Raw genomic sequence first — 20,428 nt, 5'->3', positions numbered from 1 at the left:
TGATGAGAAAGAGTGGAATGATCATATTAGTAGAGACAGTTTGTTGATCAAAGTCAAATCTTATGTTATTAATGGATGGCCCTCTGTTAAAAATCTTGAATTACCATTGAGAAGTTTTGCACAGGTTGCAAATGAATTGTCTATTGAAAATGGAATTTTATTAAGAAATGATTTGTTTGTTCCACCAGGGAGTCTTAGAGAGAAGATTATCAGGTTAGCACATTCAGGGCATCCTGGTGTTTCAGGTACGAAGAAGTTACTTAAGTGTCATTATTGGTGGCCTGGTTTAGATGCCTCTGTTGAGAGGTTCATTGATTACTGTTCGTGTGTGTTTAGTCGGACAAGCATTGGAAAGTGTCCACTGAACCGTTGTCCATTGGAGAAGGTCCTACAGGACCATGGGAAAGGCTTTCTATTGATTTTTCGGGGCCTTATGAATGTCTCGGTAGAGAGAAGAGATTTCTAATTGTCCTCATTGATGATTTTTCGAAATGGTTATATTATTCTTTAGGTGGAGCATCCTAGTACTGATATAGTTATAAGTTTTCTGGACAACATTTTCAGGATTGAGGGGGCACCCATTTCCATCAAGTCTGACAATGGTGATCAGTTCATTTCAAGTAAAATGCAAATGGTTTTTAAAAAGTTTGGGGTGTCTGCTAAAAGGGCTCCTCTTTATAGTCCTCGTTCGAATGGTCAGATTGAAAGGCCTAACAGATTTTTTAAAGAAGTAATTCAAGCTGCTTTGGAGAGTAATTGTGACGTTTTTGATTTTTTAAAAGAAAAGATATGGAGTCATCATCTAACTCCTAATTCTTGTACTGGAGTTTCTCCTTACAGTCTGATGAGAGGCAGACAGGCAAGAGCTTTGTTTATGCCTTAATTAAAAAAGAAGAACAATTTTACAGAAAGTTTTGAAACTTCTGTTACCAAAGCTAGAGACAATATAGCTTCTGCACGTATGTCTGGGAAGTCTTATCATGATGATTTTCATCATTGTAAGAGTAAAAATTTGAAAGTTGGAGATTGGGTAAGAATTGTAAATCCTTCTCATACACCTAAAGGCATATCTAAGTCCAGTCTGCCATTTGAAGTTAAAAAAGTTACAGAATCTACTGTGTTGCTCAAGGGAAAAGGGTGGTGGAGCAAGAGTTCAGTGGTTGTTCTTAAACCTGGCCAAGAATTTTTTTGGGGTAAAATGGAGGATGGTGATGTTTGGCTTGATAATTCCTTATCTGGTTCATTACAAAAGGAGCGGATTGCTTATTCTAGTGGTGACTCCTCATCTGGGTTACTACAGAAGGAGCAGCTTGCTTGTTCTAGAGATGGTCTTGGTACTACCCTTCATTCAGAGACTAATCTTGCTCTGGATTCATTTCATTTCATTTCAATCTTTATTCGGTTTAAAAAACCTTGTAAGATGCAATACATTAAATCATAATACATCATATTACAGTTCATAGTAATAAAATAGCAGTGGGTAAAAATAACATCACATCTCCTTTGCATAAAATACATAAAATTCAATTAATTTTCCAAATCATCTACATTGGGGTTGGCTAGATCTTGATCGGTACCTCTTCTATACAGAACACTAGATAAATATACAAAGTAATAAAATAATAAATTAGACGTCTGTTTTTGTTAAAAAATGGTATACACCATAACAGTAGAGCAGGCAGCACTATAGCAGCTAATAAATGACTCAATAACATGGTGAAATGGCCTATTTCATTAGGTTTTTTGATTTTTCATCCTTCTGATCAAGGCTACACATAGGAGAAAACGACTTAGGCTGAACACAATCGGTTGTGCAGTGTCTCCTTTGAATATTCTAAGTCCAACCTTAATTTGTCTGAGGCCTAACCTTTTACAGATTGGCTTAAGCCATTTTTTCCTTGCTTTAAGGTATGCTGGGCATATAAATAAAACATGGGACTCATCCTCTTTCATCCCCATCTCGCATAACTCACATATATCAGAGCCAGCGGCCCCGGTCAACCCCTTATTACAGTTCCAGCTAGTTGTTCTTTCTTTTAATTGCAAAATGCTATACCGGAACTTTAAATATAGGCTTTTGGCCAGTGGAGGGTAAATTTCATCCATAAGGGGCTCTAATTGCATATTCATTTTGATTTCAAAAAATTTCGAGGTTAGGGTCCCTGTTCTGGGATTTGATAGCACTGAATCTCTAATATAGTCCCAGTACCTTTGCTTCACGATCTTTTTTGAGCTGTTTGTAAGAGAATCAGGGTCAAACCAAAAGTCACTTAACCCTAGTTTTTCAAACCATTTTTTGACGTACTCTAACCATGGCAAGTGCGTGGTATTCCTTATAGCAAATATCTCTTTCAATGCTTCTCTATAATCAGCCAGCTCTTCAACGGTCCATAAACGGACCCAATAGAGCAGCGGACGAAGAGAAGCATAGTCGTCAGTACGTCTGAAGTTAAGATCCCATAATACGGGTGTCAGTGGTGTTGACCCAGGTATCCCTAAAAGTTGCCTAATGAAGGAGTTTTCCCTCACTCGGAAAGTGTCCTTTAAAGCATAGGCCCAAAGGTCCGCACCATAAAGTGAAGATGATTGCACTTTATATTTAAATAATTCAATGGCTGGTGAGACTGCTTTGAAATGGCTATTCTTATGCTTCTTTAAAATCGGGCCCTGGTTTTGGATCAGCCTTAGTTTTGAGTTCTCCAGTTGTGTTTTCCATGTAACATCACTGTCTAAAATAATACCCAGGTATTTAAAATTGGGGACTTCTTCAATAAGTTCATTGTTTATCTTAAAAACCTTATTAAAACCTTTATGGGGGTTGATTGTCATAACTTTTGTTTTTGAGGAATTAATTTCTAATTCCTTGTCATGGCAATACAGACTGAATGTATTTAAAAGGTTTTGGAGCCCCCTGGGTGTCTGTGAAATTAAGATTGTGTCGTCTGCAAACAATAACGCCGGAACGGCTTGCCCGCTTAATTTGGGAGAGTCATGCTCGCAGCCCAAAAGAGTATCGGGGATGTCATTGACGTATAAAGAGAATAAGGTAGGTGCCATTACGCACCCTTGCCTTACCCCTTTTGCTATTTTTATTTTCTCACTGACTTCTCCATTCGGTCCCCATCTAACTCGTGCGTAATTATTCTCGTGAAGTCTGATTAAAATTTGAAGGATATTTCCAGGGACACCCATTTTGTTTAGTGTCTTCCATAGGGCTGCCCTTGGAACCATATCGAAAGCTGCCTTCAAATCAACAAAGGCCACGTATATATGGGAACTCCTTATAATCGTATATTTCCAGACTAAACATAAAAATCTAAAAACCTGGTCTACAGTGCTTATCTTGCATCTAAAACCTGCCTGATATTTTGTATAAATAGAGTGCTCTTCAATCCAAGAGGAGAGCCGACCAAGAACTTGTCGGGCAACATTTTTTTGCAACATGTCAATTAGGCTGATAGGCCGATAGTGCGAAGGATTTGACCTATCACCCTTCTTGAACAGTGTTACAATCTCTGCCCCCTTCCAGGTTTCCGGAACAGGAGCTCCTCGGGCAATATCATTAGATAATAAATTGATATAGGGAGCCCAAATATAATTTTCGTGTTTCCAAAGATTACCTGGTATTCTGTCAGGGCCTGGCGCTTTCCCTGACTTGACTGCCTTGATTGCTGAAATTGTTTCTGTTAAGGAAAAGACGAGGGGTGTGTCATGCGCAGCCAAGGGAGCCTGCAAAGTATCCCAACCTCCGCTCTCACCTGAGCTTTCACAAGAATATAACAAAGTAAAATGCTCGACCCATGTTTTCTCCTATAAAAATGTATCTTTGCAATCGGACCAAACCCTTTCGTCCCACTCTTTTCTGGCCTTTAATAAAGTTCTTTTATACTGGGCTCTCTTAGTTCTCAAAATATCCACTGAATCTCCCCTGACCGCTGTAATTAGGTCTGTTTTGGCTTTCCGGCAATCCTAGTTATACCAGGTGATCCCAGTTTGTTTACTCTTTTGGGCGTTATGTGATCTTTTTACCGCCCTAGTCAGGATCTCGCCAAGTTGGTTGATTAGATGTTCATGGGATTCTATCAGACAAGGATTTTGGATGACAGTACTATTCCCTAAGAGAGAAGACATATGCCTCACAAATACATTATAGATTTGACTGATGATTTTTGAGTTGTCTAATACCACTGGCCACTTCAGGGATCTACGGTTATTTGCCACTAGAGGGTCCTGTGGCAAGTACACTGTACTGTTAACACTTTTGTCGAGGGTTCTAAAAATCTGAGTTTGGACAGATAAGGTCAAAGGATAGTGGTCGCTTTCCGTGCGATCATCCACCATTAGGTCGATGGTCATGGGCCACAAGTTCAGGGAAACTAGTAAATAATCTAGATGGCTGGAATTTGCCCCTCTGGTAAATGTTGGTTTGCTAGGGCAGTCTGATGGTAACCGCCCATTACAGGCACGCAGGCCTGATTCTATAGTCAGATTCAATAGTTGTAAGGCACTCACTGTGCAAGGTGCTTTATAGTTCGTGTCTACTAAGGGAATATTGTTGGCACTATCCTCATCCTTATAGATGTCTTCTAGACCTATTATGGGTTCAAAACCTCTATTAAAATCACCACCTATAATCATTTGTGCATTTTGATCAAACCCCTCCACAATATTACTCAGGTGGGTTACAACTGTTGATTCTTTACATGATCGATGTGGTCTACTATAAATATTGATCATGTAAATGCTACAACCCTTAGTGTTTTTTAGCTCAAGTAATAAGAGGTCGGGATTATTTGTATCAATTTGCTTAAAGGACAGGCCTCCTGTGATTTTCACCCAAATTGTTAGGCCGCCAGAGGGTCTCCCCCCGTTTGTATTTACTGCGGGGATGAAAAAAGATCTATAATCAACCTTGAAATAGTTTTCAAGCCCCCAGGTTTCCTGGAACATAATTAAATCCCCACTAGCCAGATAATCATGCCAGGACGGATCTCAAAGATTTTTTTTCAGACCTGCAATGTTCCAGCAAATGATTTTTGTACTTCCTAGAACACCTAGTTTCTCTGTTACCTGGTGTGGTGTAGTTGACCCAGTTATATCTAAATGCGGTGTTCGTGCCATTGTGTCAGCAAAATGCAGTGGCTGTTGAGAAGTTTTAACAAGTGCAATCTGCTTTGGTTCAACTTCAAGATGCAAACCAGGATATATGTGATTTATACTGCATGACATTGTCGAAGCCCCTCCATCAAGTCAGTCGCAATCAGCTAAGCCAGCTAAAGCCTCAAACCTATTTGAGGTGCTGACTCCCCAGTTATAAGATGGGGCCCCAAAGCCCCAACCATTTACAGGAGCATTCCATCTAGGTGCAGGGGTAATAGGAAAGGGTGGATTCTGGTGAGTACCCAGCCATCCTCCATTATAGTTAACATTGCCTATGGGTGCTGGGGTATTAGGATACAATACATTCTGCAGCATGCCTGGCCATCCTCCATTATAATTGACATTTCCTAAGGGCCCACAATTGTTAGCTAATATACCAAGCCCTCGTCTGCCCATTTGGTTCCAGTTTTGCCCTGGGGTAATGTGACGAGGAGTATTGTGTTGGTTGACTTGCCATGGACCTGTCCTGTTTTTGGGAGCATAGTTTGTGTCAAACGCTGACAGTCCCCCACCCCATCCATTATCTCTCGCTAACCAAGCTGGCTTCGGGGACTTTTGATTGTTGGTTTTTTGTGACTCATTATAGAAAAATTCTAATGTAAGAGGGATTATAGAACTACTTCTTTTTTGTGGTGGAAGGATATTTGATAGAATATCGGGAAGAGCAGCTGGGGTTGAGAAGTTTAATATCACACAGTCGCCCTTCCATTTTTTTTGCTTATTTCCTATCCATCCAACCCTCCTTGCCGTTTTAATTTCGTCAGCCAACCGTTGTTCACCCCCCTGTGCTATCCGCATGTTATTTGACAGCCAGTATAGTGCCTTGCTTTTTAGTGACGAGGCTGACTCAGTTTGGCCCGGTGATAGGGTTGGTGTATTAGCTAGCACTAACACCAGCGGTGCTGCTTCAACTACAAATTGTATTAGATTTTCTTCAAAACTAGGGGGCGCTGTGACATGTGGTAGATCAATTAATTGAACAATTGGGGCTTCTAGTGGCAAGTCGTTGGTAATATGGCCAGTTTGTGGGCATTCTGGAGGAATTGGGCCTAGTGGGGTAGCATCTGATGTTACCCTGGATTCATTATCTTCCTTTGGGGAGTCACGGCCTTTATTGACATTACTTAAAACATTACCTATTGCATCTGCTAAGACATTTTGTGTACTTCCAAGTTTCTTTATCTCTGCAGAAAGTTTATCAATCTTGCTGATAAGTGGCTTAATGATTGTCTGAATTTTTATTTCTAACAGCTCCGCTATTCTAGACATTAGGTCCTCATCCAATGTTTCCCTCAGATTGTTCTCCTCATTGTTCTGGCAAGTACTTTTTGACTTTAGCGGTGATGTAACCTCGTTTTTTCCTGAACGTGCCCCCCCACGTTTGCTTTGCAATCTGCGACAGGCTCTAACTGCCCTTGAGGACTGCTTTGCAGGTGGTTCGTCCTCCACATCTTCTTTTTCATCATTTCCTTCAACCTCAATGACAACCTGTGCATCTGAGTCATTATCCGCATGTGGCTCAATATCCGCCACATTGACTGTGCTGGCATCAATATTGACAGTTACTGGGGAAGCTGTTGCATGGGCATCATTGTTAGAGTCTAATAGCAGAGACTCATTGGTTTGCGAGGAAGTGGGTGGGCTCATGGGAGGGAGAATAGGTGATTGAGACAGACCCAACGATTGTCTGCGTTCACTGTTTATTTTACTAACCACTTGAACAAGGTAGTTTTCAATGGTGTTCTTTGGTGTTTCGGATGCCATGTGATGATTTCTTTTAGGCATAATTGTACAAAGGTGTGTGATAGTCTTACGCCCGCAGCTCGATAAAATGACAAGGTATTACTCTCAAAGTTAAAACAAATGTCTTACTTCAATGACTTGTGCAGATGTCCAGCGGGCTCGTTTCCTGATTCGTAGGTGTGTTTATCTGCTTTCAGCTTATCCGCGAAGGCCCCCTCCTTTTTCCGGGCTCCTGGGCGATTCGATAATAGCTATACAGCCTGCTTACCGACCCCCGTCTGGATAACTAGGACTTAGGAGGCGGTCAACCAGCGACAGTAACACCACCACTCACGATGAGCTGACAGGAACAAATCCCTGGTGCACAATGAAGGATTTTAGGGAGGTGGCCTAGCCTGGCCTACTCGTGCCGATGAGGGCCGTAGAGGGCCCGCCCTTTGCCCCGGCTTAGCCCCGGGCGTCCCGCTCGCGTCCCGCGACGCGGGTCTTTCCCCTGCTTTAAGGGTCCTTCGCGCTCTCAAAGCGCGTCACGCAGCGCGCGGCCGCGAGGCCTGCCGGGTATTGTAGTTCCCAGAGCGGCGGCGCGGGTCTCGGTGGCAGGATGACTCTTGGCGGTGGCGGCTTCTCTATCTGCTGTGCGGTGTGGTGGCGTGGCAGGTAAGTCACAAGCGGTCCCCCCGCTCTGCCGGTCTTTCCCCTGCTTTAAGGGTCCTTCGCGCCCTCAAAGCGCGTCACGCAGCGCGCCGCCGCGAGGCCTGCCGGGTATTGTAGTTCCCGGAGCGGCGGCGCGGGTCTCGTGGCAGGATGACTCTTGGCGGTGGCGGCTTCTCTATCTGCTGTGCGGCGTGGCAGGTAAGTCACAAGCGGTCCCCCCGCTCTGCCGGTCTTTCCCCTGCTTTAAGGGTCCTTCGCGCTCTCAAAGCGCGTGACGCAGCGCGCCGCCGCGAGGCCTGCCGGGTATTGTAGTTCCCGGAGCGGCGGCGCGGGTCTCGGTGGCTGGATGACTCTTGGCGGTGGCTGCTTCTCTATCTGCTGTGCGGCGTGGCGGCGTGGCAGGTAAGTCACAAGCGGTCCCCCTCTGGATTCTTCTGTTTCTGATGGTGATGTTGGTACCAGTTCATCTGTTTCTGGTTCACATGACTTTCATTAAAGATGTGTCTGGTTGCCAAAGACTTTGATGATTATATTTTAGATTAACCTTTGTTTTTAGTTTTTTGATTTTTTTTATTTTGCTTCATTTTGGAAAAGATACATGTGGTAGTTGATGTCATATAGAACATTGTATATGCAATATGGAATGTTACACATGTAATGTAGAATGTGGTTGTGAACCTGAGTTCTAGATCAGAGAAGCGGTTGGAGCTGGTCTGATCTAGACGCTTTGGTTTGTGCACCAGTGGGTCCTTTGACTAAACTTAAAATAAATATAATTTTAAACCTTACTGCCTCCACCGCTCTTTACAAATATGCATTTTACATCACATTGTTTGAACTTTTAAGAGAGTTCTTTTTATCATGCGTATTTTTAACTTGGGTGGTATTTAAATTATGTTTGATTTTTGTTTTGCGATTATGTAATACCTGGTTTTTATGTGATGGATAATTTAATATGCTTTAATGGTTTTAAATAACCAAATAAAGTTATTTTGACAGACTGACTGACCTGCGACCTGTGCTTGTTTTATAAGCAAAACCCTGCCAATAGCAACCTCCAACTTTGGTAGCCATCTTAGCGTCAGGCAAATATCACATGTTTATTAATACAACAATGTTTTATTTGTAAAACCAATACTTTTCCAGAAAGTCACATAGCTTTTCGTGTTTTTAGATAAAGCTGTTTTATATAAGAATTTTTTGCGTCTATGATTTCACGGTGCGCTGTAAGTCAACAACGAACATGTGAGTTGCACGGACCTTCAAATCGCACCGACATGACATGAATGCCTGATATTTCGATGGCAGGCGTGCGTTTTGCGCACGCGCATTGCCGCGGCAATCTATGGTGTACTGTTGAGGTGACTGTGTCCGACAGTCTTTCTTTTATGTCTATGTCCCTGGTGCTCTCCTGACAGCGGCAGAGTGTGTCCCGGTCCGGCTCCCGTCCCCCGTTCCCTGTCAGCGCCGGTCGAAGGTCGTGCGCCGGAGGTCAGCACGTGCAGCGTGTCCTTGCAGCAACGGTTCCGGACACGGAGGTGCTCAGGCTGTCCCACCAGTGGAGGAGACGGTGAAGGTTAGCGTTCTTGAACCATGCCCAGCTCCGTCGGGGAAGGCGAGCACTGCGAGGGCAGAGGTAGGGGCCGGCTTGAAAGGGAGAATTATCGTTTTGTAGGATAGAGGGTGTAACAGAGGGGAGGGGGCGGGGGGCGGGGTGGGGGACTGGCAGTGAGTGTGACAGGGGGCAAAAGAGACACGCACGTGGGGTAAACATAATGGCTGTGTCCATCTTACACAATCTTGTGCGTGCCAACCATGCCCGGTTCGGCCTCTAGAGACATACTGGTGAGTCTCTGGAGGTTCATTGAGGCACTCTTGGGGGTTCATTAATGCACTCTTGGGGGTGGAGAAGTGTGGCTCAAGTGGTTGGAGCGGCTGACCCTGATGCAGAGGTCTGGCCCGGACCAGGGTTCAATTCCCCGGCTCGGCGGGTCTTGGGCTCAAAATTTCCCCGGACCTGACAATTCTCGCCTCGGTGCATATTCCAATCATGGAGTCCCACTCTGTAACTCTGGGCAATAGTTTGCTTAATCTCCACAATGGCCCCTCGCAGCGGGATGCCTGGCTTTCACCTTGGGGATGCCCAGTAATGGGTTATCTCGCAGGGGAATACCAGGACCGGTTCCCTAAGCAAGCACTGGGACGCTTTCGGGCAGCCATGCGCTCTACAAATCAAATTTCATTTCATTTCATTGATGCACTCTTGGGGGTTCATTGATGCATTCCTGTGGATTCATTGATGCATTCCTGTGGATTCATTGATGCATTCCTGTGGATTCATTGATGCATTCCTGTGGATTCATTGATGCATTCCTGTGGATTCATTGATGCATTCCTGTGGATTCATTCATGCATTCCTGTGGATTCATTGATGCACTCTTGGGGGTTCCTTGAGGCAGTCTCCGTGAGTTCATTGATGCATCGTCTTGGGGGTGGGGGCGTTAGGGCATCTTCGGATGATGGGGCATTTCTTACATAATGGGGATATATTGGCCAGTCCCTGGTGGAGCGTTGAGCTGGCCGCCTCGGTTGGTTCGAGTGTAGGACGTACTCTGGTAGAAGACATGTGGATGCTCAAACTATCCTCTGCGGTGAGCTTGGGGTTGTTACAGTGCCATTGAGTTTCCAGTTTATGCAGTTGATAGAACTTGGGAAGGTCAGGGATGAGCATAGATTGTGGCCCTGTTCCAGGTGGGTCATTTTGTAATGCTGTATTTATATCTAATAGGTGGGGACGTAAACATGTAAAGTTAACAAAGAGTCCAAAGAGAACTAACAATTATCCATCCTGTTACATCAGCCTGCAGTGTTTTCAAACTGTTAAGGTAGCAATAAGAATACAACAGTCTTTGAAGAGTAGTGAAACTGTCTGTAGGTATGTGTTGGCGGCGATCTCTTGTACCCTGGCTATAATGTTGATATGTATTGGACTCTATTGGGTACAGTGTTGTGATAAGCTTTGGGCTCTTGCTGTACATTGGTGGCTAGTACGGGTAAGAGTTTGTCTCTGAGGGTATCTGATGGGTGTTAGTCTCTGATGGTGTTTCTGGGAGTTTGTCTGATGGTGTCTCTGGGAAATTTGTCTCTTAGGAGTTGGTCTCTTTGAGGAGTTGGTCTCTTTGAGGAGTTGGTCTCTTTGAGGAGTTGGTCTCTTTGAGGAGTTGGTCTCGGAGGACGTGTCTGGGAGTTGGTCTCGGAGGAGGTGTCTGGGAGTCGGTCTCGGAGGAGGTGTCTGGGAGTCGGTCTCGGAGGAGGTGTCTGGGAGTCGGTCTCGGAGGAGGTGTCTGGGAGTCAGTCTCTGAGGACGTGTCTGGCAGTCAGTCTCTGAGGACGTGTCTGGCAGTCAGTCTCTGAGGACGTGTCTGGCAGTCAGTCTCTGAGGACGTGTCTGGCAGTCAGTCTCTGAGGACGTGTCTGGCAGTCAGTCTCTGAGGACGTGTCTGGCAGTCAGTCTCTGAGGACGTGTCTGGGAGTCAGCCTCTGAGGACGTGTCTGGGAGGGATGTACGTCATTACCACGCACACTTTTACAACGTGGTTGTAACAACGCAAGTCGTTACAACGACTTGCGTTAGCGGGGCGCAAATTAAAAAAAATTAATTTACTATTCCAACACTAGTCCCCGTGGATAGTAGGGAAGATGTTGGGATAGTAAATTAAATGATTTACTATCCTTGAGCGCCCCCCAGCGCAATTCGTTGTAACAACTTTCGTTGTTATGACCGCGTCGTAATGGAACGGCGTTGTAACGGTTGCGTTGTAAACGTCGCATACCGCCTGGGAGTCAGTCTCGGAGGACGTGTCTATGGGTCTGAGAGTTAGTCTGAGGATGTGTCTATGGGTCTGAGAGTTAGTCTGAGGATGTGTCTGTGTCTGGCAGTCAGTCTATGAGGATGTGTCTGGCAGTCAGTCTCTGAGGATGTGTCTGGCAGTCAGTCTCTGAGGATGTGTCTGGCAGTCAGTCTCTGAGGATGTGTCTGGCAGTCAGTCTCTGAGGATGTGTCTGGGAGCTTGTCTCTGTTGGTGTCTCTGGGAACTTTGTCTCTGTGAGTTTGTCTATGAGTTAGTCTCCATGTTTGGGTTAGTCTTGAGGATGTTTGGTCTAGTATTTGGGATGATAATGATATTGAGGGCAGAACTGGTATGTTTCTGGGTGGGCTGTCAGGTGTTGTTGCCTCTGGGCCGTCTTCTCTGAGTAGGATGTTGGGACATTCGTCTGTAGGAAGGATGTGGGAATGTCTGTCTCTGGCAAGGTGTCTGCAGTTGTCTGTGAGGAAGCTGTCATGGTTGTTGTCTCTAGGGACGACGCCTGAGAGCAGTAGTCTCTGGGGTGGGCCTCTCTGGCAAAGGTGCCAGTTGTCTCTGAGGACCTTGTTGGGTACTGCCATTTCTTGGGGTGGTGTCAGAGATGGGTGCCTCTGGGGATGGTGCCATGAGCAGCCGTCTCTAGGGATGGTCCTGGGAGGAGTTATTTGGTATGCATCGAAGGGCTGTGCTGTAGTGAACCATCAAGGGACACTCACTAGAGATGGGCTACTCTTTGAAGGTGCAGCAGATTGTAGTACCTTTCACAACGGCAGTGCAGGAATTGGAAAAGTTTACTGAAGGAATCCATACATTGGGGGTCAAGGTATAGCAACAAAAAGGGGGTGCAGTCACAAGGGAGAAGTCATGAAAAGCAGTCCGACAGTTCACTTATACATTTTTTTTTAAATCACTGCCACAAAGAAATCTGCAACAAGGAGAAGCATTACAGTCCATCTGTTCTAGCCTAATTGGTGCAAGGGTTGCATTTTAAAATATCTTCTGAGGTCAAGATAAAATACCGTAGAGGGTTAATGTGTCTCATGCAAAGCACATCGTGTAACATGCAGAAATATTTTTATTTTATGTAGATAGGTGAGTGAGTTACTGCTTTTGGCACACAGGTCCTTTTATTATTTGCAGTTCATAAATTGGAGTCCTTTTAATTCTAAGCCAGGAGGAAGGAGCAGACGCCAGCAGGTTGACCAAGAGGACCACACCCTGATAAATGTGTGACTATAGGGCTTCCTGAGCCCTTGCTCCATGGGGCCCAGATGACCATATATTGGGATAACTAGGAGCGTAATATCTGAAAGGGTCGATAAAGATCAGTCCTACACTGATAAGTGATATGCACATGGGTGTTGGCCACACAGTAATCCCGTGTTTCTGTCCTGAAGAATGCCACAGACTCGTATGAGCCACCAGGCAGAAACATTTGATGGTGTGAGTGGTGATGGGGTACTAGTTCCCCATTTTCTTACGTTAGCTTTAAATACCAAGTGGTATTCTTTCTAAATATAAAGGCAAGTTTAGCATATCGCATTGTTTTTTCATTGTTCTATTTCACGGGTCGGTTCTTAGTTCGAAGTAAATGTAAATGTACATGTCCCTGACTTCCAGGTGTAGGCCTGCACTTCATCAAACCAGGTTTTTGAAGAGTATGGGGAGTCCTATGATGAAGTATGACACCTGGTGGTGTGTGAGGACATCCTGTCTCATTTTTTGTGTACGTCCAGAAATAGCTGCTGTGAGGTGGAGCATTGATTGATATACAAAAATAAATTAAATCTCAGGTGGCTCTGCTGATATACTAACAATTACACAACATGAATGTAAAAATGTTTTTGTTATTGTGGGGAAAAGCTCAATAATCAAAGTAATCTCAAAAAAAGGTAGACAACATGCGGGCACTGCTGATTTGTGTTGTGGTGTTGGCAAATTACATGGGAGACAAATTCAGCTTATTTCACTGAGGCCAGATGGATTCCCCATCTGGGTCTGTAGTAACTGCCGGATATGGGATACAACTGGTACCCTCTTCATTTCAGCACTGAGCGAGGGGCTCTTTTATTACAGTCTTTAGATGGAGCTTAGGGGGTGGTCTCTGGATAGATCCAGTTTTTGTCCTGAAAACCAATGTTATCGAGTATTTTTGAAAAATCGTATTTTTCTTTTATTTAACATCTCCGAACCACTGGAAGCACTTTAATTGTATAATTTAACTGTTATTTATTATGTTACAGGAGAGTATTACCAGCATCAGCTTTCCTCCGTAGGAAGCAACTGCAGAGTAGTAGATCCATGCTACATATTAAAAGAACATTCCACACGTGACGCTGTATCACTAACTTCAACAATTTCGCCACTTATTCCTCCTTCTTCAAGAAGAAAATAAAGAAAACTATAGGAACAAAATAAAGACAAAAAGAGAATAATTTAAATGGACGCTGAAGCCCCTTATCCAGTTACATAATACTTCAAATATCTAGGCCTTGCTCTCCTCCTTGAAAAGCAACGACGATCTGAGATGTTGACTTGTGCAATCTCACCACCATTACACACCTCCACTCCCATTCACATACATAGCCAGATCTGTTCCTCGTTACTACAGATCCTTTTTCCAAACCATACCATCAAACATCAGAACAACAGTGACCTTCACTTCTGCATTCCTACTCTAGCTGAAAAGTGCGGGCCTCTCTTTGTAACATGGCCCTTTATTAAATTCTTACAAAATCACCAACCTACACATTCAGCAAACCTATTCTATAACTATTGTCCTTGTACTTTCCTCGCACCTTCTGCCTCCGATCCGACACATTTGCTAGTTTGTTTTCACTCACTGTCTTGCCTCTCATCCATTCCCTGTTCAAGCAAGAATATGTAACTGTACTTCTCTGTAAGGTAAAATATGGTGCGAAGCGTCATTCACACTGGCCAAAGCAAGTCTGTCTTGTTGACCATAGCTAACTGCAGCTGATCCTTCAGTGCACAATTTAGGTGCTGATCAAGAACATTACACTTTGTGTGATATGGTGAGGTCTTTACTTGCTTAATACCCTCAGCCTTAAGATATTCTTCCATTTCTAACAGCATTTAAGTGCCATTATCCAAAGCTAGCAACTAAGGATGCCCGACTCTATTGAAGAGATCCTGCATACATTTGGTAGAGCTGGTGATGGGGTTGTGACTTGTCTCTTGTTGCTAGGTATTCACACAGTGCAATTTCTCTCAAAACAATCTACTGCCTTATCTACCCCAGAAATCCTCCAGGAATTGTGGTTTCATCACACGGATGTTGATTTCGATCTCATTGTAAGTTTCTTTGGTGCTTCCACAGGCACCATTAGCTAACATACCTGCATTTTTCACCTCTATCACAGGTAGTGTTTTAAAAATGATTTTTCCTTCTGGACCAGGGTTCAGACACCCAAGGATATTGCGGAGTAGATTTGCCAAGTTTGCAGTACTAAAATGGAAATTTTACGGCACCGCTGCCTCCTGGTCCTGTGAGGCACAAGACCTCTCTTTATTAGGTGCCCTAGGGCGCAGGATCGTACTTGATGGAGGTCCATTACCACAGCTAATGTAAGCACGTTAAATATTGCTATATGTAGATAAGTGGCATGGGTGTAAGCCCTTTCAAAATACAACCCCCACCTCAATGTGACTTACAGGTGCTGAGTATGCAGTCTAAACCCCAAATATAAGACTGTTCCCACAATTCCTCTACGAGCAGCCCCCTTCCGCAGGCAGTGTAGCTTTATATCTATATTTATATATATATATGTGTGTGTGTGTGTGTGTTTTTTTTTATATATATATATATATATATATATATATATATATATATATATATATATATATATATATATAACCAATCGCCCTGAAGCATTGAAGGGGCACTCGACCACACTTCAGACCTCGCAGCCTTGTATCACCTCGTTGCAGCCTGTTTCTCTGTTGCAATAAGACTTTTTAAAAGCAGAAGCGTTTCGAGGCATTCCACCCCGCTTCTTCCTGGGCAGACATCAAGCATTGATGGTTCACCTTGTTGATTTTCAAACTTTATGCAAACCGCCTTCAGTGGGCGGAGCTTAGTGCAATCTTCGTTGAAGCATCTTGGGAGTTGTAGTCCCTCATGATGAGTTTAGTGTCATCCTTAGTAGTTTCAATGCCTTGAATTTTGATGCAAATTACAATGAACATCAGTGCCAGCTCATGCCTTGAACAAACAACCGGATAGTTCAGCTTGCGGAGTGTGCGCTTTCACAAGCTTTCGGGCACTTTAGTTGACAAATACTTATGCGGCAGCCCTGTCGCGGGAAGCGGCACCGTCCTGGCAATTAAAAAGAGGCCGTGTTTGGAACTAGGTCTGGACTTGAATACAGCTCGGCAAACTGCGGTAAAAATAGCACACACTGATTCCTGAGGCCCACTGTGGGTGAAACATGCTTTTACAATTATGATACGATGCAGGACCTACTATAGGTGTGATTTTGTTCTGGATGAAACTACTAAAGCCAGCATGCACCACGAACATCGTGCAAGGCCCACTAAGGGTGGGGCATGAAATTAACCAAATTAAAGTAACCAGAACTGCCTGCACGATTCATTTAATAAGCGACCTCCGATGAAAGGTACCAGCCTTGAAACGCGTCAGGTCTAGAAGATACAGTCCAATGAACATCAGTGCCAGCTCATGCCTTGAACAAACAACCGGATGGTTCAGCTTGCCGAGTGTGCGCTTTCACAAGCTTTCGGGCACTTTGGTTGATATATACTCACGCTCACTATCTCTGAGGGGTTCATTACTGTGTGTGCACTTATTGTCATTAAATTTGAATACATAACTCTCAGAGTAAAAACTACACACAGTGTTTTGCAGAGTTTAAATACTTAACTTTCTAAAACTCCTATAACCCCCGTCCCCTTCCCTAAAAGGCTTTATTTTTAGGACTTTAACAAATGGAGCACTATGTGGTGCCATGTAGTTCCCACATTATCAGGACCGCTAGAGCCATAGCGCACAGAGGCCATCATATGCTGGTAGCTCACATTTGTGTTAAATAATGACACATGTATTAATTGCAGCTACGACATCCCTCCACTGATAGAGTTTGGTAAGCCAAGTTAGTAAATAAACAAACGTTTTACAGTTAATGTACACACACAGTAACACGCACACAAACTAATTTTTTTCCGGCTACTCCAGTGTCCCATCTCCTCACCACACACCTGTGGTATTGAGTCAATTGGAGTTATGTGCAGTGTTCTCCTGGGATAATACCTTGAGCGCCACACACCTCTTCTTTCCAAATGGCAATCCTCTGTCTCTCGACAAGTTACTGCACCAGCCTCTTCCTGCACATTCTCTGGAGACTGTGCTTCATTCTGTTTAACTCTCAGCTGGCTGAAAAGATAATTTTATTCGTATGGCTTCTCCCTCATTACCCCTTCCCTCGACTCTTTCTTTCTATCACTGTTCCAGGTGCCACACTCTGTGTCACCTCTGATCTTCCCACAACACATGGATTGATACTTGACTAATAAGAGCTTTGGCTTGTGACGTGCGTTTAAACCTATAGGTATATCCTGGGTTTATTTTCGCGAGTCTTTCCCATATTAAAAACATTGCTGCCACTTGGCTGGATCTTGTTCGTTCTGCACTCGCAGGCCCTTTCTGAACATAGCTTTCTGACGGGTTTTTGTATGTATCATGCCCTCCAAATAAACTCACTTGCCATAATTCATGGGAAGTACGTCATGACAAGATACTGGTGCTCTGGTAGGCGTGAAGCATTGGGGAGGCAGCATCAATTGAAGAATAATTGACGCGTAGGTCTAGGCTTGCTACGGTTTCCATTATACATAGAATCGCAACAGGTTGTGAAAGATGCAAGTCAGGATTTGAACATCTCCTGACTCGCTCCTGTCCTGAGTTTCTATAAAGAAAGAGCTGAGCAGACCTGTACAAAAATAATCGGCGAAAATGCACCACCACCCGCCCCGCCTGTATGGTAACCTCACTAATTTCCAGATGTATATGTGTGTGTGTATGTGTGTAGTACGTATGACATAGAGCAGCACATGACACTTCCTGCAGATATCAGTGCTCCGTTCTATGGTGACAGCGATACATGGCACTGACCTGGACCAAAGGGCTCAACCATGACCTTTCAGTACCTCCGGCCAGCCATACTGGGCGACAGCCCTGGATATGATGCTGATGTGCTCATTAAAACATGACTACCTTCCTAAGACATGACTACCTTCCTTTCCAGGCCCTTAGGATGACCCTCATGTCCAAGAGCCAGTGAACCCCTCACTGGCCTTTCATTCGTGCCGTACCATCTCCACCACCTGACCCTAGCTCATGCCAGCTTTCTGCGGAGGATGTCTTGTGCTACCTGGGTCATGGTAGCACCTTTTTATAGCTCCTCACCGGATCGAATGTGGAATAAGACACTGTATGCCTAGCGCTGGCCTGGCAGTTCCCTTCCACACCCCCTGATCAGGAGGTGCTACCTGCGTGATGGTAGCACCTTTTATATCTCCTCATTGGATCGAACGAGGAATAAGACCGTGTATGCCTAGCGCAGACCTGGCAGTGCCTTTCTACACCCCCTGATCAGGAGGCACAAACACTAAACCTTGAAGCATCTCGCCCAGGGTGAGCCAGGGGGCAACCCCTGCACCTATGTGTGTCGGAGGTCCATGTGCATCCAATGCCTGTACCACCTCTGCCAACATGTGGGTAAAATGCTTCAGAGAATGAAATGTCTTTCCTGTAAGACAACAGATCAGTAGACTGTGCCTAAGGGTATGACGTCTCCAGGCAGATGTGCGAAAGGAGCACGCAGCCCTTCTCAGCTCATGGGCAAAGAAGACTGCATCACTTTTTTTTTTAAACTCTTTTTATTAAATCAAACAAAAGACATTACAGAAAATAAACTCTCAAGTGAACTTTTATACATTTGCAACACATGGGTCGATGTGGCAAGATACAAAATCAAAATTACGACATTTAAAGCGAAGGTCTAGGGGATTCCTGTGCATCAAGGTCTGATCTCAATGTAGGTGGTTCACAGATCTCTCCTCGGTGACTATTCCATGCCCCCCATAGCTTCTCCCACTTTTCAGGACAACCCCTAGCCACATACACTGCTTTCTCCCTAAACATACACCAGTCTAGGTCCTCCGCCCATTTGTTGACTCGGGCGGCTGACTTGCACCCCAGAGTTGGGCTATATTTCGCTTGGCCACCATGTATGCCAGCATCACCCATTGCTTCTGGTACGCGTAAAGTCCGTGGGTTCCCATACATTTAACAAACATCTCCGGGCTTCTGGCCGTATCGACGCTCCCAGAACCGTCCCCCAGCATATCGTGAATCTTGGTCCAGTATACCTGTATCTCTGTGAAGTGCCAGAGACTATGCATCAAGGTGCCCACTTCTCCCCAGTCTCTCCTACATCCGTCACTCACAGCTCGTCCCATCCGCACCAAACGAGGCCCAGTTATATAGGATCTATGCAGTATCTTCAGCTGTACCAAGCGGAGCTGCATCTAGATAGCAACCACTTTCGGGGAGGAGACCACCTCCTTCCAATCCTCATCATCCAAGTCTAACCCATCGGTACTCCATTGGGCTCTAATTTGCTCCAAAGGGAAGACTGCATCACTTAATGACGTGAGTCTTTGGTACATGTCACAGACACAGTGCAGTAGGAGGAAACAGCTATTTGAGCCAGTAAGAAGCCATACATTTTTACCTTTCTTCCTGGAGCCTTTTTTTAGCAGGCAAAAAAGTAAATATTGCGGCCATCGCGCTAGTCAGACGATTTCAGTTTTTTTTCCGTGAATCACGAAATGCTGGAGGGACTGAAGGTTTTGTATCATTAAGGATTATTTTTTTGTTTAAGTACAAACATTCCCATCTATGGCATCTATATATGCCTCAAATGCTTTTTCCACTGTTGCCAATTTAAGGGTGGAGTGTTTGGAATGCCTAGAAAAGGCACTGTTGGTGTGACACCCTCCATACTGGATCTTGGTTCAGTATGAGTGTTGTTTGTAAATGTTGTTCTTCTCAAGTGTCGTTTAGTGGAATATCTCATGGAGACCTGCCAATATTTCATTGAAGGGATTTTGTGCATCCAGTGATCTTTAGGATTTGTTTTGTTGGTCTCATTTGGCTGATAAGCTACGCATTTTTGACTTAATTTACAAATAAGCCACTAACCTAAAGTATCCACATGGGGTCTTTGTCAACTGGCAGTGATGCTCTTCACAAAGGTGACCCTTGTTGCCTGGATTTGTGACCTGTGCTTGTTTTCCTCCCGGAGTTTGGTGGTTGTTAGGAGAAAGTGCAGTTCTCTGCCAAGGATCTGGAGCAGCTGGTCTGATGGTGTAGATTTCCATTTGAATGTGAGGAGTGAAGCGAAGTGATAATAGGTTTCCCTGTTGGTTGTTGCAACAAGTGGTCTAGTCAGGAACTGGAGCACACATATTCAGGTCAGCCCTTCGTACTTGTGCTGATATACTCCTTGCCACTAAGACCTTCTTTCTTTTATGTTGTGTTATACAATGGAATGTTCACTTTGAGTATTTTGGGTGAATATTCCATAGTTGGAACAGTCAACAGGGATCACTTTGTCTTGTCTGTTATTTCCCTTGAATATACTTCTTTACCAGTTTATGGCGTTCTTACCATATTATTCGATGTTATACGTTTTGGCAACGATTTGATGTACCCGATCCAAGCGATATTCCGTACAGCACCCATAAGGCGCTTTCTACATTTCTGCATTGAGAGTTGTGGCTCAGAACAACAAAATAACAGAATTTCTAAGAATTCAACAGGTGGTACTGATGAGCTGCCACAATTTGTTTATATTTTTAACCAAATCGTACGTTCGCTGCCTAATATGACACTTCAGCTCATTCCGTCATGATCTGGCATTAGGTGAGTGCCACACAAGCCTCATGAGCCACTGCATGCT

At 44.4% G+C, this 20,428-nt stretch overlaps 1 protein-coding gene across 3 annotated transcripts in view; it reads left to right on the top strand.

Annotated features, from left to right (window-relative positions):
* Positions 1-8,936: 8,936 nt before the first annotated feature.
* CLUH (CLUH binding protein of NUMT mRNA) overlaps positions 8,937-20,428 on the top strand; it is a 440,989-nt gene continuing 429,497 nt past the window's right edge. Inside the window, exon 1 of one of the 3 annotated variants that reach the window (XM_086954526.1) lies at positions 8,937-9,193. In XM_086954526.1, the coding sequence (XP_086810652.1) occupies positions 9,151-9,193 (43 nt within the window). In that variant the 5' untranslated portion in view covers positions 8,937-9,150. The remainder of the gene's footprint in view (positions 9,194-20,428) is intronic. The other 2 variants (XM_086954524.1, XM_086954527.1) reach the window with 2 other exon arrangements.

Source organism: Lissotriton vulgaris, chromosome 2_1, assembly GCF_964263255.1.
Source record: "Lissotriton vulgaris chromosome 2_1, aLisVul1.2, whole genome shotgun sequence".
Taxonomy (NCBI): Eukaryota; Metazoa; Chordata; class Amphibia; order Caudata; family Salamandridae; genus Lissotriton; species Lissotriton vulgaris.
Note: the sequence above shows the minus strand (reverse complement) of the source record. Positions and strands in the feature narration are given on the sequence as shown.